The sequence below is a fragment of the Protomyctophum parallelum genome (assembly GCF_964188405.1).
Source record: "Protomyctophum parallelum genome assembly, chromosome: 2".
In the NCBI taxonomy this organism is placed as follows: Eukaryota; Metazoa; Chordata; class Actinopteri; order Myctophiformes; family Myctophidae; genus Protomyctophum; species Protomyctophum parallelum.
Window position 1 is genome coordinate 34,110,062 of NC_139699.1, and position 20,000 is coordinate 34,130,061.

Genomic DNA, 20,000 nt, shown 5'->3' on the forward strand with positions numbered 1-20,000 from the left:
GTAAAAGTAATACTTGCGTATTAAGGGATGGTTTGCGCACGTATTCAGAATCATTAGTATTACTTTGCGCAATTGAAAAAAACTAAAAGTAAAACTCTGGATTTTTTAAATGGCCAAAATGTATGTTTAGTAATAATAATAATAATCACTAAGATCTACAAAGTAACTACTGTATAGTGAGTCTGTGTGTGTGCGTGTGTGTGTGCGTGTGTGTGTGCGTGAGTGCGTGAGTGCGTGCGTGCGTGAGTGCATGTCTTGTGTCTAGCCAGTACCCTGTGGGAGTGCTGCTGTTAATACAGCTGGCCGAGAGACACCCAGCACTTTGTCTCTCTCTCTTTGTTATTATACTCTTTTCATGGACCTAATGCTTGTTTCTCTAAGAGATTAATTGTAAGTTTTTGTTTGGGTGGAAATGTCAAAATGACCTTTGAAGCAAGCGCCCCCCCCACCCTGAACCATGCCCCCCCCCCCACCCTGAACCATGCCCCCCCCCACCCTGAACCATGCCCCCCCCCCACCCTGAACCATGCCCCCCCCCCCACCCTGAACCATGCCCCCCCCCCACCCTGAACCATGCCCCCCCCCCCACCCTGAACCATGCCCCCCCCACCCTGAACCATGCCCCCCCCACCCTGAACCATGCCCCCCCCCCACCCTGAACCATGCCCCCCCCCCCCACCCTGAACCATGCCCCCCCCCACCCTGAACCATGCACCCCCCCCCACCCTGAAATTGGGGTCCGCGGGCTAATTAGTGTCAATTGGGGGGGTCCTTGCCATGAAAACGTTTGGGAACCACTCCCCCAAGGACCCCTATAGGGGTCCCGCCCGGACCCCACTTTGAGAACCACTGAAGTAAAGCAGTGGACGCGGCGCGCACACGTCACACGGGCGCTCTCGTTACTAAGCGACGGAGCCGCGGAGAACATTATTATTATGAGGATCGGCTTGCCACATAAAACATTTGCTGAACGGTCAAATGCTGTAGTCGCACGGACTGGGTGCTACGAATTGCATTCCACAATTCGCACGGTGATATTTGTACTCGCAAATGCGAGTGTGCGTGCGTGCGTGCGTGTGTGTGTGTAAGACCGGTGGCAGAGTGTGTTCCTCCAACATTCACAGTCCCTCTGAACTCATAAACTTGTCCAATAACCAGCGGGCCTGGAAGACCCGCTGGTGCATGAGCACACACACACACACACACACACACACACACACACACACACACACACACACACACACACACACACACACACACACACACACACACACAGGGTGTACTGTATGCCCTTGGTTTAGAACTGTTAAAAATGCATGAATGTTTCTCTTCTGTTCCATCTGCCAATGCCTGCACTTGTCTGTGCGTGTGTGTGTGTGTGTGTGTGTGTGTGTGTGTGTGTGTGTGTGTGTGTGTGTGTGAGAGAGAGAGAGAGAGAGAGAGAGACACATGGTCAGCATCAAAACCTGCATGAATAAAAAACAACATGAAGGTCTTTGAAGTGTGATATGGAATCCAACACAGCATGTTGGAGCACATGCACTATATTGCACACACACACACACACACACACACACACACACACACACACACACACACACACACACACACACACACACAGGGCCAGTTAACATTAAATGAATATGAGATTCCTTGAAGTGCAAGCTAAGTACCGTGGAGACCTGTAATCACAACAGAGAGCGTGTCCACACACGTCTCCTCGCAGTTCACACCCAATACCTTAATGTGAGTTCAGCAAACGAGACCTGTACCGTTGTGTTTAATACCTTAATGTGAGTTCAGCAAACGAGACCTGTACCGTTGTGTTTAATACCTTAATGTGAGTTCAGCAAACGAGACCTGTACCGTTGTGTTTAATACCTTAATGTGAGTTCACTCAGTTCAGCAAACGAGACCTGTACCGCTCCCTAATCGACTCCTCTAACGTTATGCCTCGCTGGGTGTCCAGCAATGATGGCACAAGTCTCTCTCTCTCTCTCTCTCTCTCTCTCTCTCTCTCTCTCACGCACTCACTCACTCACACACTCACGCACTCACTCACTCACTCACTCACTCACTCACTCACTCACTCACTCACTCACGCACTCACTCACTCACTCACTCACTCACTCACTCACTCACTCACTCACTCACTCACGCACTCACTCACTCACTCACTCACTCACTCACTCACTCACTCACTCACTCACTCACTCACGCACTCACTCACTCACTCACTCATGCACTCACTCACTCACGCACTCACTCACTCACTCACTCACTCACTCACGAATGCACGCACACACACACACACACACACACACACACACACACACACACACACACACACACACACACACACACACACACACACACACACACACACAGTGAATCTTGAATCTTTTGGATGCGAATGAATTGTTTGTGTTGCTGTATGAGTTCGGTGAATTAACGAGTCGCCCTCTCTCTCTGTCTCTCTCTCTCTGTCTCTGTCTCTCTCTCTCTCTCTCTCTCTCTCTCTCTCTCTCTCTCTCTCTCTGTCTCTCTCTGTCTCTCTGTCTCTGTCTCTCTCTCTCTCTCTCTCTCTCTCTCTCTCTCTCTCTCTGTCTCTCTCTCTCTCTGTGCATTGGTGTTGCAGGTGCCTGCGGCGGTCCTGTTCTGTAACGGCCCGGTCCAGGTGTGGAGCAGCCTCTGAAGGTGTCGCGTGTGTGAGGCGAGGTGAGGGTCTTGGGCCGGTCCCGAGGTCCAGATCTGGAGCAGCCTTTTTGAACGTGTAAGGCGAGGGTCTTGGGGCAGTCCCGAGATCAGGTTCTGGAGCAGCCCTTTGAAGGTGTGAGGCGAGGCGAGGGTCTTGGGGCAGTCCCGAGATCAGGTTCTGGAGCAGCCTTTGAAGGTGTGAGGCGAGGCGAGGGTCTTCGGACGGTCCCAAGGTCAGGTTCTGGAGCAGCTTTTGAAGGTGTGAGGCGAGGGTCTTGGGGCAGTCCCAAGGTCAGGTTCTGGAGCAGCCTTTGAAGGTGTGAGGCGAGGCGAGGGTCTTCAGGCGGTCCCGAGGTCCGGTTCTGGTCAGCCTTTGAAGGTGTGAGGCGAAGGTCTTCGGGCGGTACCGAGGTCCGGTTCTGAAGCAGCCTTTGAAGGTGTGAGGCGACTCGCAAGGGTCGGGCAGTCAGGTTTCGGGCCAAGTGACAGATGACGACATCCACTCTGCTCCTGGCAGCACAGCTGCTGCTGCTGCTGATGATGATGATGATGATGATGCCTAACGTCCAGGCAGGTGAGGGGCTTAAAAAATAATCTTCTTTTTTTTTGTGTGTGAATTCTTTATTCTTTGACTAAACATCTTTACAGCAGTGGTTCCCAAACTGTTTCCAATTGACACTAATTAGCCCACAGACCCCCATTTGAAGAGATATGCCAGGGACCCCCATAAGAGAAGATTTGTACGGCTCTAGCAGTGATTCTCAACCCGTTTAATTTGAAGGACCCCCAGTTTGACATGAATTATTCTACGGACCCCCATTTAATGGCATTTCTTCTATTAGATTACCCCCAATTTATAGTGTAAAATCAATGTTAATTTAACTACACTTTGGGAACCTAATTTTAGACGTTGCTTCCGGAGTCTGCAAAAGTGAAAATAAAATAACACCTGTGTGAACTGAGCGGTGCAACTATACACTTATTGTTATAGTTCATTGAGACACTTCAGCTCAGATTGAACCTTAATCCATTTATTGCAAAGCTATTGCATTTTAGTATGGCGGTGTGGCTCTGCTCATGTGATATCAGATAATCTGTGTACCGAGACACAGGTCTGATATCACATTTGATATCTCCGATTATCTGTGCACCGAGACACAGCTCTAATATCAACAACCCCCAAGAGCAGAGCAGGCAGGCAGGCAGGCAGGCAGGCAGACAGACAGACAGACAGACAGACAGACAGACAGACAGACAGACAGACAGACAGACAGACAGACAGACAGACAGACAGACAGACAGACAGACAGACAGACAGACAGTAGGTCACTGGGTAGCTCAGTGTCCTCAGGCTAGCCCCCTTGGGTGTGCACAAATGCATGCACACATGCACACACACACACACACACACACACACACACACACACACTGAAGGAATTGCGATTGCTTTGTCTAGTAGTGTCGCCATGTGAGGATAGTTTTACTGCCAGTCTTGCCAACAGGCATGTGTCCAAAATCCTGGCCACAGCTTCATTTGTCTGTCTGTTCACTGTGTGTGTGTGTGTGTGTGTGTGTGTGTGTGCGTGCGTGCGTGCGTGGGTGCGTGTGCGTGTGTGTGCGCACGTGCGTATGGCCCTCTAGGAATTGCAGGACGCTCTCATCTGTCTCATTCTATAGCCTAGAAATCGGTCTTGTTTTCCTTCTGTGTTTCCGTTCCCTTGTTACTGTTCTGTGTTTCCGTTCCCTTGTTACTGCATTTTCATTGCGGTGCAAACAGTGTTTTTTCTTCTGGGCCAGTTAGTTGATCACTGTAATCTCAACCATGAGAGACATTTTATTCATTTAGTCGTTCTAATTCCATTCACAGAGGCATTGGCTGTCTCAAAGAGGCATGGCCGCCAGACAGAGGTATGGCCGCCTGGCATCATGAGAAAAACAGCAAGATGTAGGTCGTATTTACTATGAAAACCTGCTTCTCCCATCCGTTAGTCACCCACGTCTCCATATATGGTCACACCTTGTGACATCACACCTCATATATGACGATCACGACACTGACCTCATCTAACCCTGGATAACCATACATGGAGAAGACTGGATCATCACCTAGATCTGCATATATGGAGGCGGCCAGCAACTCTACGGCTGACCTCAAACAATTAGATCTCCATATATGGAGCTCACCTGATCTGACATTCCATATGTTGATCCTTCCCCATCCATCCTTCCTATTCTGACATTCCATATGTGGATCCTTCCCCACCCGTCCTTCCTGTTCTGACATTCCATATGTTGATCTGACCTCATAAAACCCTGTACATTGAAGACACGCTCCATATATGGCCAGTATACAGCATTCATTCCATGTTGATCTGAGCCCCCCATGCCAAAGCGCCAGCGCTCGCCCAGCAGTCTGCTGTCACCCAGGCGGATGCGTGCAAGAAGCGACCCCGCCCTTTAGGTCGAGGTCGCTTCTCGCCCTCAGGGTGTCTTACTGGTACATATGAGGCTGTGTGGTGGTGATGATGATGATGATGAAGATGATGATATACTGTCTACAGCACAGTGGTGAGAAAAGTACACACATTTTCTTTTTAAAGTATCAAGACTGCAATGTAGAAATACGCTGTTACAAGTAATTGTCATGCGGGTGTGATTTTCTTTTTTACTTCAGTCAAATATGACTTGTGTTGAAAACACAAGCAGCTCTTTTGGAGGCTACTGTTACTTAATGACAGTCGTCGCCATGATGTGTGGTTACCATTTCAACCAATCATCTCTCTCAGATGCAGTGGTGTGTGGTTACCATTAACCAATCATCTCTCTCTGTGAGTGGTGACAGTCTGTTCTTTGTGAGAAAGAGGAATAGGGTTTCAAAGCGAATTCAAATGGAATCTCCTCTTGATCGGCATAATTCTCATTCTTGCCTTTTCCAAAAAACAAAAACAAATGTTGATTACAATAACACATCTGTGTGAAAGTATTTCAGTATAATTACTGATTTAATATACAGAAAAAAGCACGAGCACATGAATAATTAGTTAATTTCCACTGCTTCCCAACGAGCAGAAGTCTCCATAAAGAACAAGGCATTATAGCAGAACACGTCCTCTATCAGAAGCATGCACCGTAAAATCCTCAGGTGGTTTAATTCATTTAACCACCTGGTGGCCTGATTCTGGGGCGAAACTCATTTGGTCACAGAGCAGTATGCTGTGTGGAACACGGTGAGGTGGTCACAGAGCAGTATGCTGTGTGGGACACGGTGAGGTGGTCACAGAGCAGTATGCTGTGTGGGACAGGGTGAGGTGGTCACAGCAGTATGCTGTGTGGGACAGGGTGAGGTGGTCTCAGCAGTATGCTGTGTGGGACAGGGTGAGGTGGTCACAGAGCAGTATGCTGTGTGGGACAGGGTGAGGTGGTCACAGAGCAGTATGCTGTGTGGGACAGGGTGAGGTGGTCACAGAGCAGTATGCTGTGTGGGACAGGGTGAGGTGGTCACAGAGCAGTATGCTGTGTGGGACAGGGTGAGGTGGTCACAGAGCAGTATGCTGTGTGGGACAGGGTGAGGTGGTCACAGAGCAGTATGCTGTGTGGGACAGGGTGAGGTGGTCACAGAGCAGTATGCTGTGTGGGACAGGGTGAGGTGGTCACAGAGCAGTATGCTGTGTGGGACAGGGTGAGGTGGTCACAGAGCAGTATGCTGTGTGGGACAGGGTGAGGTGGTCACAGAGCAGTATGCTGTGTGGGACAGGGTGAGGTGGTCTCAGCAGTATGCTGTGTGGGACAGGGTGAGGTGGTCACAGAGCAGTATGCTGTGTGGGACAGGGTGAGGTGGTCACAGAGCAGTATGCTGTGTGGGACAGGGTGAGGTGGTCACAGAGCAGTATGCTGTGTGGAACAGGGTGAGGTGGTCACAGAGCAGTATGCTGTGTGGGACAGGGTGAGGTGGTCACAGAGCAGTATGCTGTGTGGGACAGGGTGAGGTGGTCATAGAGCAGTATGCTGTGTGGGACAGGGTGAGGTGGTCACAGAGCAGTATGCTGTGTGGGACAGGGTGAGGTGGTCATAGAGCAGTATGCTGTGTGGGACAGGGTGAGGTGGTCACAGAGCAGTATGCTGTGTGGGACAGGGTGAGGTGGTCACAGAGCAGTATGCTGTGTGGGACAGGGTGAGGTGGTCACAGAGCAGTATGCTGTGTGGGACAGGGTGAGGTGGTCTCAGCAGTATGCTGTGTGGGACAGGGTGAGGTGGTCACAGCAGTATGCTGTGTGGGACAGGGTGAGGTGGTCTCAGCAGTATGCTGTGTGGGACAGGGTGAGGTGGTCACAGAGCAGTATGCTGTGTGGGACAGGGTGAGGTGGTCACAGAGCAGTATGCTGTGTGGGACAGGGTGAGGTGGTCACAGAGCAGTATGCTGTGTGGGACAGGGTGAGGTGGTCACAGAGCAGTATGCTGTGTGGGACAGGGTGAGGTGGTCACAGAGCAGTATGCTGTGTGGGACAGGGTGAGGTGGTCTCAGAGTAGTATGCTGTGTGGGACACGGTGAGGTGGTCACAGAGCAGTATGCTGTGTGGGACAGGGTGAGGTGGTCACAGAGCAGTATGCTGTGTGGGACAGGGTGAGGTGGGTCACAGAGCAGTATGCTGTGTGGGACAGGGTGAGGTGGTCACAGAGCAGTATGCTGTGTGGGACAGGGTGAGGTGGTCACAGAGCAGTATGCTGTGTGGGGACAGGGTGAGGTGGTCACAGAGCAGTATGCTGTGTGGGACAGGGTGAGGTGGTCACAGAGCAGTATGCTGTGTGGGACACGGTCAGGTGGTCTCAGCAGCATGCTCACATTACGATGCGGGCGGCAGTGGCTCAGGAGGTAGAGTGGCCGCTTGGGAACCGCCAGGTTCCCGGTTCGATCCCTATGTGGGCTCCCCCAGAGTTAGTGCCGAAGACGTTAACAATGCCATGACCCCGGGGAAGTCACACAGAAACACCCCATGTGTGTTCCTCTTTGGAACTATCTGTTATAGAGCTCTGCTTAAGAATGGGTTAACTGGATCTCCTGTGTTGGACTACCTGTTAGAGTATAGACCCTGTGTTGGACTACCTGTTATAGAACTTAACAGGATCTCCTCCTGTGTTGGCAGGGTGTGTGATCTCCTCCTGTGTTGGCAGGGTGTGTGATGGAGTTCAGGTTGGGGTCAGTGTGTTGTGATACCTGTGTTTAAAGTAATGCGTGCTTGGTAAGCATTTCCATGCGCCTGTTGTTGCCAGGCACTCCTGCAACTGGCACGCACGCACGCACGCACGGAAAGCATGGCACACACACACACACACACACACGCACACACTGTACACACACACACACACACACACACACACACACACACTGGCACAGCTTCGCTGGGAACACCAACCAGAATGTTACTGTTTTGGAAAAACTCTGCGGTTGTGTGTGTGTGTGTGTGTGTGTGTGTGTGTGTGTGTGTGTGTGTGTGTGTGGTGTGCGTGAACAACAGCAATTGCCACCAGGAACATTTTTAAATTAGTTTGGAAAACATTTGTTTTTTTCCTTTTCTTCTTTTTTGGTTCTGTTCTTGTCTCCTCCAGGCTGGAAGGCATGGCAGAGACAAAAGCCACATTCCAATACCCAAAATCTCGGCCACTCGCTCACTCCAGGTTGGTGGTGTTACGGTGAAATTGGTGGATACACCCTGAAGAAGGCAGTTGCATCTGCCGAAACGTTGGTTTCTCACTCTGTGTCCTAATAAATAATCAGCACTTTGGCTATCAGTGTGTACAGCTTTTTTCTGTATATTAAATCAGTAATTATACTGAAATACTTTCACACAGATGTGTTATTGTAATCAACATTTGTTTTTGTTTTTTGGAATTGCCGATCAAGAGGAGATTCCATTTGAATTTGCTTTGAAACCCTATCCCTCTTTCTCACAAAGAACAGACTGTCACCACTCACAGAGAGAGATGATTGGTTAATGGTAACCACACATCACTGCATCTGAGAGAGATGATTGGTTGAAATGGTAACCACACTCATCATCATGGTGACGACTGTCATTAAGTAACAGTAGCCTTCAAAAGAGCTGCTTGTGTTTTCAACACAAGTAGTCTTTGACTGAAGTAAAAAAGAAAATCACACCCGCATGACAATTACTTGTAACAGCGTATTTCTACATTGCAGTATTGATACTTTAAAAAGAAACCACAGGATTGTCCCAGATCAGAAACACATTGATTGCAACTAGCCAACTATCAATCTGATAGACAGACTGAGTGGTCAGTGCAGGGTACCTCTGGCTCTGCTGTTTCTTTGATGGATTTCAACGGAGGGGAGAGGAGAGGAGAGGAGAGGAGAGGAGAGGAGAGGAGAGGAGAGGAGGTGATCTGCCCACTAGCTACAGCACTGGACAGCAGAGCAATATGTGGGAAGACTGCTGGGGCACACACACACACACACACACACACACACACACACACACACACACACACACACACACACACTAAATGGGTTTATCCATCACATTTACACCTGATTGAACAAGGCAATATCCTCACAGCATGCAGGGTTCGATTTGTGGGGAAAAAGGAACAAAAAAGAAAAAATAGCCTACAGATGGGTGGAACTTTTCTTACCCACTTAATGCACTTGTTTGTACCACAAATAGTGGCTGAAAATAGCAGATCTACAAGCTCACAACTCGGTCGTTGCAGCTGGAAGTTGAACCCAGCTCAGCTTCAATGTGTATCTTTGTATCTTTTTGATTGTCAGGTAGGTGTGTTCACCTGTGCTCAGTAATAGTCCTTGTCTATGTATTGTGTTTAGCTGGAGGACTTTGATCGCTGCCTAATACTCCTCTTGGTTGGTGAAAATAAATACTTTAATTGTCTCCACCAGGCCGAAGGCATGGGGAGAGAGTATGTTTTGCACTCCGTCGGTGTGTTTGTGCGTGCGTCAGTCCGTCCGTCCTTCCGTCCGTCCGTTACCAGCTAATCTCCGGCACCGTTGGCCCGATCCATGCCAAACTTTGGCATTTCTGTGAAATTATACACACACAGTTCCACTAGGCCGAGGACGACATGCTACAATATTTTTTCCAAATCAGCCTCACGGTGGCGCTATAACAGGTTTTTACCTATAACTGCATCGATCTGTGTACAACTTATATGCACACTCCCTAGAGGCCATGGAAAATGCATCCCTCCACATCTGCCGGTTCTAGCGCCACCATGAGGCCGATTTCTGCAAAACACATTGTTTATATTAGTCTCACAGATTTCATCCAAATCTCACGCAAATTGGTACACATGCTCTCTGTAGTCATGTGATCAAGACGAGTCTGTTGGGTTTCTCAGATTCTACACTGATTGGCTGAGATTGCCTTCCAAAGTTTTGTGTGTGTGGCCCCGTTTTGCTGCAAAATGCTGCAAATCTCCTGCTCATCCAGAATTCTATCTTCAGAGATGCTATGAGTGATCTGGCTCTACATTTCCTCAACAAAATGAAGATTTTTTTGCAAAAAAACAAACAAAAAAACATTTTTATATTACTCCTAAACATTTTGCCAAACATCACACACACACACACACACACACACACACACTCCTATCCTCCTGGTGGAGACCTGTGCCCAGAAGGGCACTTTTTCTAGTTTGAACTGAGCTGCCTCTTCATCTTTAACTTTGGCTCCTACACTGTGCTGACTTCCAACCATGACATGCATAGATTGAATTCACTTTAAAACCGTAACCCCCGTAGAGATCAAACGGCCCCTAAAGCAAATTGAACCCTTACTTTATCTCAATTCGACAGTTTGAAAGCTGCGAAGGCTCAGGGTAAAGACAGAGGAATTATAGAGCCTTGGTTCTCTGCAGTCTGGAGGATTTACTGTAGGGCTGCATCTCTGCTTCAAGATATACAGCACAATGCATCTAGTTAATTCTCTGATTCTCTGCAGAGTTGGTAACCAAATGATGTTTAAATCTTTAGAGCGTAAAATGAAACCAAATGTTTCATTTACACTCTCTAGAGGTAAGTTATTGTTTAAAATCTGCATTAGTTAATTTCCAAGAAGTCTACACAATTAGAGAATGTAGAAGAATTGATAGCAAAATGTGAACATTGTGAACACAATCTTATCCAATGACAACAAAATATTCTTTCAAGGGCTGCAGTCGTGGACCCCCAGGCCCCAGGGCTGCAGTCGTGGACCCCCAGGCCCCAGGGCTGCAGTAGTGGACCCCCAGGGCTGCAGTCGTGGACCCCCAGGCCCCAGGGCTGCAGTCGTGGACCCCCAGGCCCCAGGGCTGCAGTAGTGGACCCCCAGGGCTGCAGTCGTGGACCCCCAGGCCCCAGGGCTGCAGTCGTGGACCCCCAGGGCTGCAGCTGCAGTCGTGTACCCCCAGGGCTGCAGACGTGGACCCCCAGGGCTGCAGCCGTGGACCCCCAGGGCTGCAGCCGTGACCCCTGGTCACATTGTTCTTCTGTCTCTGTTTCAGGTTGTCCAGACAAGCAGCCAGGGCTGCAGCCGTGGACCCCCGGTCACAGCGAGGACCACCGCGTCGTCATCGGTTACGGCAGGAAGGTCCTCCTGACGTCTTCAGCCACGGTGCACTCCATCCACATCCTCAGTGGAGGTAACGATGCGATACGATTGGTCAATACATCCGTCACTCCATCCACATCCTCAGTGGAGGTAACGATGCGATACGATTGGTTAATACATCTGTCACTACGTCCAGATCCTCAGTGGAGGTAACGATGCGATACGATTGGTCAATACATATGTCACTACATCCTCATCCTCAGTGGAGGTAACGATGCGATACGATTGGTCAATACATCTGTCACTACATCCAGATCCTCAGTGGAGGAAACGATGTGATACGATTGGTCAATACATCTGTCACTACATCCTCATCCTCAGTGGAGGTAACGATGCGATACGATTGGTCAATACATCTGTCACTACAGCCTCATCCTCAGTGGAGGTAACGATGCGATACGATTGGTCAATACATCTGTCACTACATCCAGATCCTCAGTGGAGGAAACGATGTGATACGATTGGTCAATACATCTGTCACTACATCCTCATCCTCAGTGGAGGTAACGATGCGATACGATTGGTCAATACAAAATTAAACAGCTAAAGTATTAAATAACGCACACACCCCGGGCGCTCACCAGTCACATGCACACACCTCGGGCACTCACCAGTCACATGCACACACCTCGGGCACTCACCAGTCACATGCACACACCTCGGGCGCTCACCAGTCACATGCACACACCTCGGGCGCTCACCAGTCACATGCACACACCTCGGGCGCTCACCAGTCACATGTACACACCTCGGGCTCGCCAGTCACATGTACACACCTCGGGCGCTCACCAGTCACATGTACACACCTCGGGCTCGCCAGTCACATGCACACACCTCGGGCACTCACCAGTCACATGTACACACCTCGGGCGCTCACCAGTCACATGCACACACCTCGGGCGCTCACCAGTCACATGCACACACCTCGGGCGCTCACCAGTCACATGCACACACCTCGGGCGGTTTTTAAATGTGTGACAGCGGTGTGTTTGTTCCGGTCGCCCACCTCCACCCGTTGAGCTGGAATGATGACATTGCACACATTGTGATGGACATGTTTTGCGTTTGTGCGTGCGTGCGTGCGTGCGTGCGTGCGTGCGTGCGTGCGTGCGTGCGTGCGTGCGTGCGTGCGTGCGTGTGTGTGTGTATGTGTGACTAAATATAAGATTTTAGAGGGAACGGCCAACAAATAATAACTCTCTCTCTCTCTCCAGGTAAACTGGTGGTGGCAGACACTAACAGGCCCATACTGCTGCGTACCAAACACATCCTGATCGGCAACAAGGGCGAGCTGCACATCGGGAGCCCCGACTGCCCGTACCAAGGCAACCTCACCATCTCCTTATTTGGAAGGTACGGCCCCGGTCTTCCCATATATAGAGGCAACCTCACCATCTCCTTATTTGAATGAATAGTTTATTTCGGTCTTAAAAGAGAGTGGGGACAACCAACTGGGACAAGTTCTGGACCGAAAGTAGGCAGAAATGCATTGGACTCAGGCAACAGCACAGCTTTAATGATCACCCCCTAGTGGCCATTGACGTTATTTGCGTGTTAAATCAACAAATCCCTCGTGACCAATGGCGTTATTGACGTAGTAAACGTACTGCCCTGTCAGTACGTCTTATTATAACAAAATAATGGAATTTTTTGACTTTTTTTTTTTTTTAATGTAGTCTACCAAAAACCGGCCGAAACCCGCGCGATCGTGCACTATCGTGCACGCGCGCCGTCTCTATGTGATCCGCGGCAAAACATTTGATATTTTGGGATGTTCCTGGCCGTTTTTAAGCTTAATTTGACTAAGTTATGAAAAAGCTAGCAATCCGGACAGCCAAGCTATGTGCTAGGGGTCAAATTAGCTTCCTTTGTTTACCTCCCTTTGACAGGAAGTGATTTAGGCAGATTTGACTCTTTAGCCAAAATCAGAATAATGGAACGTTCCCGCCATCTGGTGGCATTTCTGGGTATTAATTTGAAATTGAAAGTAAAACGTCATGTATTTTATTTAGATCGCTGATCCCTCTTATTGCATTAAAATGACGAATTAAGAAATTGGGCATTGGCCAGCATTGGCCAGATTTGGCGACCTTTTGAATGGCAATCGAAAAATGTGAGATATGACCACAATGTCACGAAATGTCTCATTTTATAGCTCCAAGTCACTACTTTACAATGAAAAAATAATTATGATTAATTATAGCTTGTTCCATCATTTACTTATAAGCTTTTTAGTAGACCTTGGTTTCAGTGATAAGTCAAACCAAGGTGTACTAAAATGCTTATAAGTAAACGATGGAACATGCTAGGAACATTATCTTTTTTTTTCGGTGTAAACTAGAGACATGCAGCTTTAAAATGAGATATTTCGTGACATTGTGGTCATATCGCACATTATTCTATTGTCATTCAAAAAGTCGCCAGATCTTGCCCAATGCACAATAAGATGTTATTAAATCTAGCAATAAGTGGGTTAAATACCTTTATTTTAGAATGTTTTGTAGTAATAGTACAACAAATTACATCTGGAGACTTTTTGTTGTTACTGTACTTTAATACTTTAAAACTGTTAAAAAAGCTCTTATTTGCGCCGCCCTCGTTGAAAACAATGTATTTCCAACTCATGAACATGAACAGCGCTCGAGCGCTTGGTTTCTGCCCCCTAAACATCATAACTCTTCTATTAGATGGCTCTGGGCCTACGGTCCCCGTCTGCCCATACTGTAAGCCGGCAACCTCACCTAGATTGGGCCGAGCCTGCTTCTCATGGGTATGCAGGATGTCCATATATGGTGTTTGTTCCGCGGTTAGGACCACTCTCCAACGATCTGATACGTTGCAAAAATATCTCTTTCGTCAGGCTACATCATAGCCTAGATCATTGCGCTATGGCCAGCGTGAACCGCTGGCCATATTTAATTTATTATTTATTCTTCATGGCTGCCAGTTCCGGGTGGAAGTTAAGTAATTAGCTGACTGACACTATGCAGATCACAGAACCTACTGAATGACTTGATGACTGACTGACTGAATGACTGAATTCAGTCTGATTGGCTAATGGTTGTGTCCCATGCAGTCTGATTGGCTACTCGTTGTGTGTCCCATGTAGTCTGATTGGCTACTGGTTGTGTCCCCATCATGCAGGTCAGATGACAGGGACACGGAGCACAGCTACTTCGGCCGTAAGTACGTGGGCGTGGGGACGGGCGGAACGCTGGAGATCCACGGGCAGAAGAAGCTGTCCTGGACCTTCCTCAACCGGACCCTCACCCCCGGGGGGGGCAACGAGCAGCGCTACACCTTCCAGAGGGGCTGGGGCAACCGAGGGGTCATCGTCCACGTCATCGACCCCAAGACGGGGCAGGTGCTTCAGAACGAAAGGTAAAAGGGAGTTCATATTATGGGCGGCAGTGGTTCAGCGGTAGAGTGGCCGGTAGAACAGCCGGATGGTGAACGTGAAGGTTCCTGGTTCGATCCCTGTGGGCTCCCCCAGAGTTAGTGTCAAAGTGTCACACAGATCATTATTTAATGAAAATGAAAAGATTTAACGTCCTGTCTCGCTATAGCGCATTTAGGCTACGCTATCACAAACATTTCGCCCTGTGTGTGTGTGTGTGTGTGTGTGTGTGTGTGTGCATGCAGAGAGAGAGAGAGAGGCGCCCTGTGTCAGTCTCGGGTCTCGCGCTTGTATCACGGCATGCTGCACGTACGTGAGATGTCAAAATGAATTGGAATAAAAAACTGAGAGTGTACAAATGGAACCACCCGTTTGGTTCCATTTTGTACACTCTCACCCCCTAGAACTCTCTCAAGGACCCCTGGGGGTCCCCGGACCCCACTTTGGGAACCACTGGTAAAGAGCTGTGATGTGGCCTGACACAAGGTTATAAGTCATACTAGAAACAAGACATGCTTTCAACCACTCATCTCGAAAGACATAAATATGGTCTTAATGGATGGAGCCGCTGGTTTGAGGATATTGCATTTTAAGAAACTCATATCCCCTCCTTAATAAATTATATCTTTGGATTAATTATCCTGTCTTCCTTTGATGCCAAATGGATGCACAATACACACAACATTGCTGTTGTAAATCAGTGGTTCCCAAAGTGGGGTCTGGGGATCCTCAGGGGTCCTTGAGGGAGTTCCAGGGGGTCCCCCGCTAAATATAGTTAGGAACCAAATGGACCCTTATGGGTATGTAACTCAGAGAGTGTACAAATACACTCTCTGAGTTAAATTAACATTGATTTTACAATATAAATTGGGGTCTCAGGGATAGAAATGCCATTAAATGGGGGTCCGTAGACTAATGCATGCCAAACTGGGGGTCCTTGAGAATCTCAGCTAGAGCCGTAAATGTCTTCTCTTATGGGGCTCCCTGGCATGTATTTTCAAATGGGGGTCTGTGGGCTAATTAGTGTTTATTTGGGGGTCCTTGACATGAAAAAGTTTGGGAACCATTGTTGTAACTAGACAGATGAATGCACAACACACACACACACACACACACACACACACACACACACACACACTGTAGTTAATAAATGGGGGGAGGAATGGAGCGCTGGATGGTATCCAGAGTCTCTTTATTTGATTTAATTTAATCTAATGCGTCGCCTCGGTCTCGCTCTATCGATCATCAACACTCGTCTGATTGAACTCTGACAGCCGTGAAAGAAACCATGTATTAGTCTGGATGTTATTGAGATGCATTTAATCTTCAGGCTGAGTGAACTGTAAAGAGATTAGGGAACAATTAAGAAATAATTAGAAGCGGATAAACATCGCTCTCAAACATCGCTTCCAATTCTCAACTCTCTGTTTGTGTGTGCGTGTGCGTGTGCGTGTGTGTGTGTGTGTGTGTGTGTGTGTGTGTGTGTGTGTGTGTGTGTGTGTGTGTGTGTGTGTGTGTGTGTGTGTGTGTGTGTGTGTGTGTGTGTGTGTGTACAGTATGTATGTCTTGGTGTTCGTGCTTTCTTTATATAAATGTGATCTCCGTGCTTCTCTCGCGTGGATGCTCAGAAGATTCTAAACCTCATTAATGTCTTGAACTGCATCTTTGAGGTGGTTTTAATGATCTGTAAATTGCACCCATTTCTGCATCGGTGCCACATCGATTCAGCCTAATTTAAGATGGGTTTAATCCAGCGCCCGGGGGGGGGGGGGGTCCTTGACATGTTTGAGAACGACTGACATAGAAACACAAGGTTATTCAAATAACGGTCAGGATTTAGAAGGCATTAATGAATCTGTTCTCAGGTCTAACAGGGGTTCAGGACGAGAACCCCTTTTGGTGCTTTAATCATCATGTTATACTTTACCTGTTGAAAAATAGTAGATCTACAAGCTCGTAGCATGGCACTGAGTACCGCGCTACGAGCTGCTATTTTTGAAAGATTGTGAAAATGTGGCGCAAATCTTTGAATATATATTATTTCAGAGCGAACGTTTTTAACTCAAATCTTTGCATCTGGAGGGTCCCTGGAACAACATATTTTCAGATGGTGGGGGTCCGCAACCAAATACAGAAAATGCTGGGGGTCCTTGACATGAAAAAGGTTGAGCAAGCATGCACTGACATAGAAACAAAGGTTTTTCAGAAAACTATCAGGATTTAGAAGACTTTCTTTTTAGAATCGGCCTCAGGTCTAAATGTCCACACTCCTCTCCTCTCTCCACCAGGTTCGACACGTACCGCACCAAGGAGGAGAGTGTCCGTCTGGCGCGCTTCGTGGACTCTGTGGAGCAGGGGAGCATCCTGGCCATGGTGGTCAACGACGAGGCCTCCAACAACCTGGAGGACACGGCCAAGAAGAGCCTCACCCGGCTGGGCAGCCGAGAGGTCACTAGGCTGGGCTTTAGGTAAGGTCAGAGGTCACTAGGTCAGACTGAGGTCACTAGGCTGGGCTTTAGGTAAGGTCAGAGGTCACTAGGCTGGGCTCTAGGTAAAGTCAGAGGTCACTAGGTCAGACTGAGGTCACTAGGCTGGGCTTTAGGTAAAGTCAGAGGTCACTAGGTTAGACTGAGGTCACTAGGCTGGGCTTTAGGTCAGAACATTCTCCTTTTAGATAAGGAGAATGTTGTCAGAATTTTATTGAGAGGATCTGTCCCCCCTTAAGATGCAGCATCTCATGTGGAAATCCCCTTCCCCCCCACCTATATCCACCTGGCTGGTAGACGTGATGTTTTTCATAAAGCTCGAAAAATTTAAATTCAAAACTAGAGGCTCAATCGGGAAATTCCATGCTAGATGGCGGCCCTTCATAACATACTTCAACGGCTTGGAAACACTCCCGAGCGATCAGTTGTAATTCTATCTAACTGCCCAGCATCAATTTCAATGTCCCAAGGAGGTATGCAGTAGGCTATATTATAATGTTTGTATCTTATTTTCTGTTTGTCACGTTCCTTTATTTATTTATTTTTTATTTATTTTTTATTTTTTTGTTCATTCGTTGTTCTTTTTTGTTTATCTTGCTTACTTTACTATTTGTTTTCCCCTTATTGTGTTGTATTTACATTTATTTTGGTCCTTGTGTTCTGCCCCCCCTGTGACCCATGGGAGGGTGGGAGGGTGAACGGGAGGGTGGGCTGGGCAAGCGTGACCACTCTTGGTCACTCTGCCCAGCCCAAGGGGAAGGGTTGCACAAAAAATAAATAAATAAATAAAGTAACTTTTCAATCAAAGTTACAACATATTTTCACAACATTTATTCAAGATGCTATCTTAGAATAGATGTAGACCTATTTGACAGTGCAGAAACTTAATTGCCTTCCTTGGTGCATCAATAAGCGTCAACGACCATCAGCTGGTCACAGTCACAGACACTCAAGTCAAGGGACTGGTTTCAAAAAGGGGATCTGCCTCTGCAGCACTCTAATTGAAAGTCAGCCCTGGACCAGTGCATACAGTGAGTCTCTCTCTGATGCCCTGTGGAAGTCCCTTCTGCAGCCCTCTGGTGATATTCTCACTCCCGTGCGAGGATTTTCAAATCCCAGCAAATAAACAAAACAACGTAACTACTCACCGAAACAAAGCCTGCTAGACCGTGGTAAAAGTCTATTCTCGGAGCTGGGAAGCGTCTCAGGTCCCCAGCTTCTCTCTAAAATGCACTATTTTAATCATTAAATAAAAGGAATCCAACCAGATCGGCGCAGGCAAAACCCGGAAAAGCCGTAGTAGAAGAAATGACTCTGCCCGGTAAATTCAGGGTACATTGCGTTATTAAAATGGCACAAAGTGCATTTTAGAGAGAAGCTGGGGACCTGAAATGCTTCCCAGCTTCGAGAATAGACTTTTACCTTAAGGTCTAGTAGGCTTTGTGTCGGTGAGTAGTTACATCGTTTTGTTTATTTGCTGGGAATTGTAAACACTCGCACGGGAGTGAGAATATGTGACCAGTGCCAGTGATTTCAACCACAAGTCGGCAATAGTATAACTTCACTATAGAACAAAATACATTCTTTCTTTCTTTTTTGTGGTTTTCGTTTTTAGCCACATTAACACAGTTGGAATATTAAAGAATGTTTTTATTCCATCAGAACATCGTTTTAGTGTCATTAAGTCGTTGTATTTACATTGCAAAAATGTCTCTATAATTACAGATTATTTGCCGTATTTTGGGGGTGTGAACATTCCTGCACGTATTTACATAGAGTCGTTTCGATTGGCCGTAGCTATCTTTGTTCTCCAGTTACAGTAGCCGTGTGTTTCTGTGACAATAGTAAATAAATAAATAAACACTTTGGGAACCACTGCGCTATGCTAGCTGATCTATACGCAGCGCTATGCTAGCTGATCTATGTAGCTGTGATTTATAGGCTGCTGACACCACCCTCTCTCTCTCTGTTGGTTTAGTTTTTTAATTTCCCTCTCTACCGATCTCTCCTCGCTCCCTTGCACACGTGCACACACACGTGCACGCACACACATGCACGTGCATACCCGTTTTTACCAACATCAGCCATCAGGGTGGAGGGGGGAGAGGAGAGAGAGAGAGAGAGAGAGAGAGAGAGAGAGAGAGAGAGAGAGAGAGAGAAGCCAGGCCTGTCCCTCTCCCTGGGTATTAGTATGTGAGGAATGCATGGGAAACAGAGACAGAATCATAAGCATGATAACAGACCCCGAGAGAGAGAGAGAGAGAGAGAGAGAGAGACGTCTCCAGAGTTCCCGACACCAGAGTGGCTTTTTTTTATTTTTTAGCTGGTTAAATTATTTTCATACATTCCCCAGACAAGACCCGACCACGCTGGGCTCCAACGCCACCACCAGACCTGTGTGTGTGTGTGTGTGTGTGTGTGTGTGTGTGTGCGCGCGCGTGTGCGTGTGTGTGTACACAGTATAGCATTCAGTGTGTGAAAGATGTCTTGTTGCGGCAGTGAGGAGGAGCAGAAGGAGGCAGCGATGCTTGGCAGTGGTACTACGCTCTCTCTCTCTCTCTCTCTCTCTCTCTCTCTCTCCCTCCCTGCATGCCCGTGGGCAGAGCTGTGTTATGAAACCTAATGCCTCGGAGCAGGCCGCAGGAAACACACTGCCAACCACAGAGAAAGAGAGAGTGAGAGAGAAAGAGAGAGAGAGAGAGAGAGAGGGAGAGTAAACAAACTGACAGTGAAAAGTGACTCACGGCGGCACGGCCAGCCTAGCGGTCCGGACACCTAGGCTGCCAATCCAGCCTGACAGCC

General features: G+C 48.0%; 1 protein-coding gene across 5 annotated transcripts in view; it reads left to right on the top strand.

The window, feature by feature from the left end:
• LOC310854834 (cell migration-inducing and hyaluronan-binding protein-like) overlaps window positions 1-20,000 on the top strand; it is a 125,002-nt gene that overhangs the window by 50,074 nt on the left and 54,928 nt on the right. For 2 of the 5 annotated variants that reach the window (XM_083759537.1, XM_083759538.1), the window contains 7 exons: window positions 2,639-2,773; window positions 2,838-3,076; window positions 3,135-3,271; window positions 11,209-11,346; window positions 12,530-12,668; window positions 14,460-14,696; window positions 17,001-17,180. In XM_083759537.1, the coding sequence (XP_083615663.1) occupies window positions 3,187-3,271; window positions 11,209-11,346; window positions 12,530-12,668; window positions 14,460-14,696; window positions 17,001-17,180 (779 nt within the window). In that variant the 5' untranslated portion in view covers window positions 2,639-2,773; window positions 2,838-3,076; window positions 3,135-3,186. Of the gene's footprint in view, window positions 1-2,638; window positions 2,774-2,837; window positions 3,077-3,134; window positions 3,272-11,208; window positions 11,347-12,529; window positions 12,669-14,459; window positions 14,697-17,000; window positions 17,181-20,000 lie in introns of those variants that run through there. The other 3 variants (XM_083759540.1, XM_083759539.1, XM_083759541.1) reach the window with 3 other exon arrangements.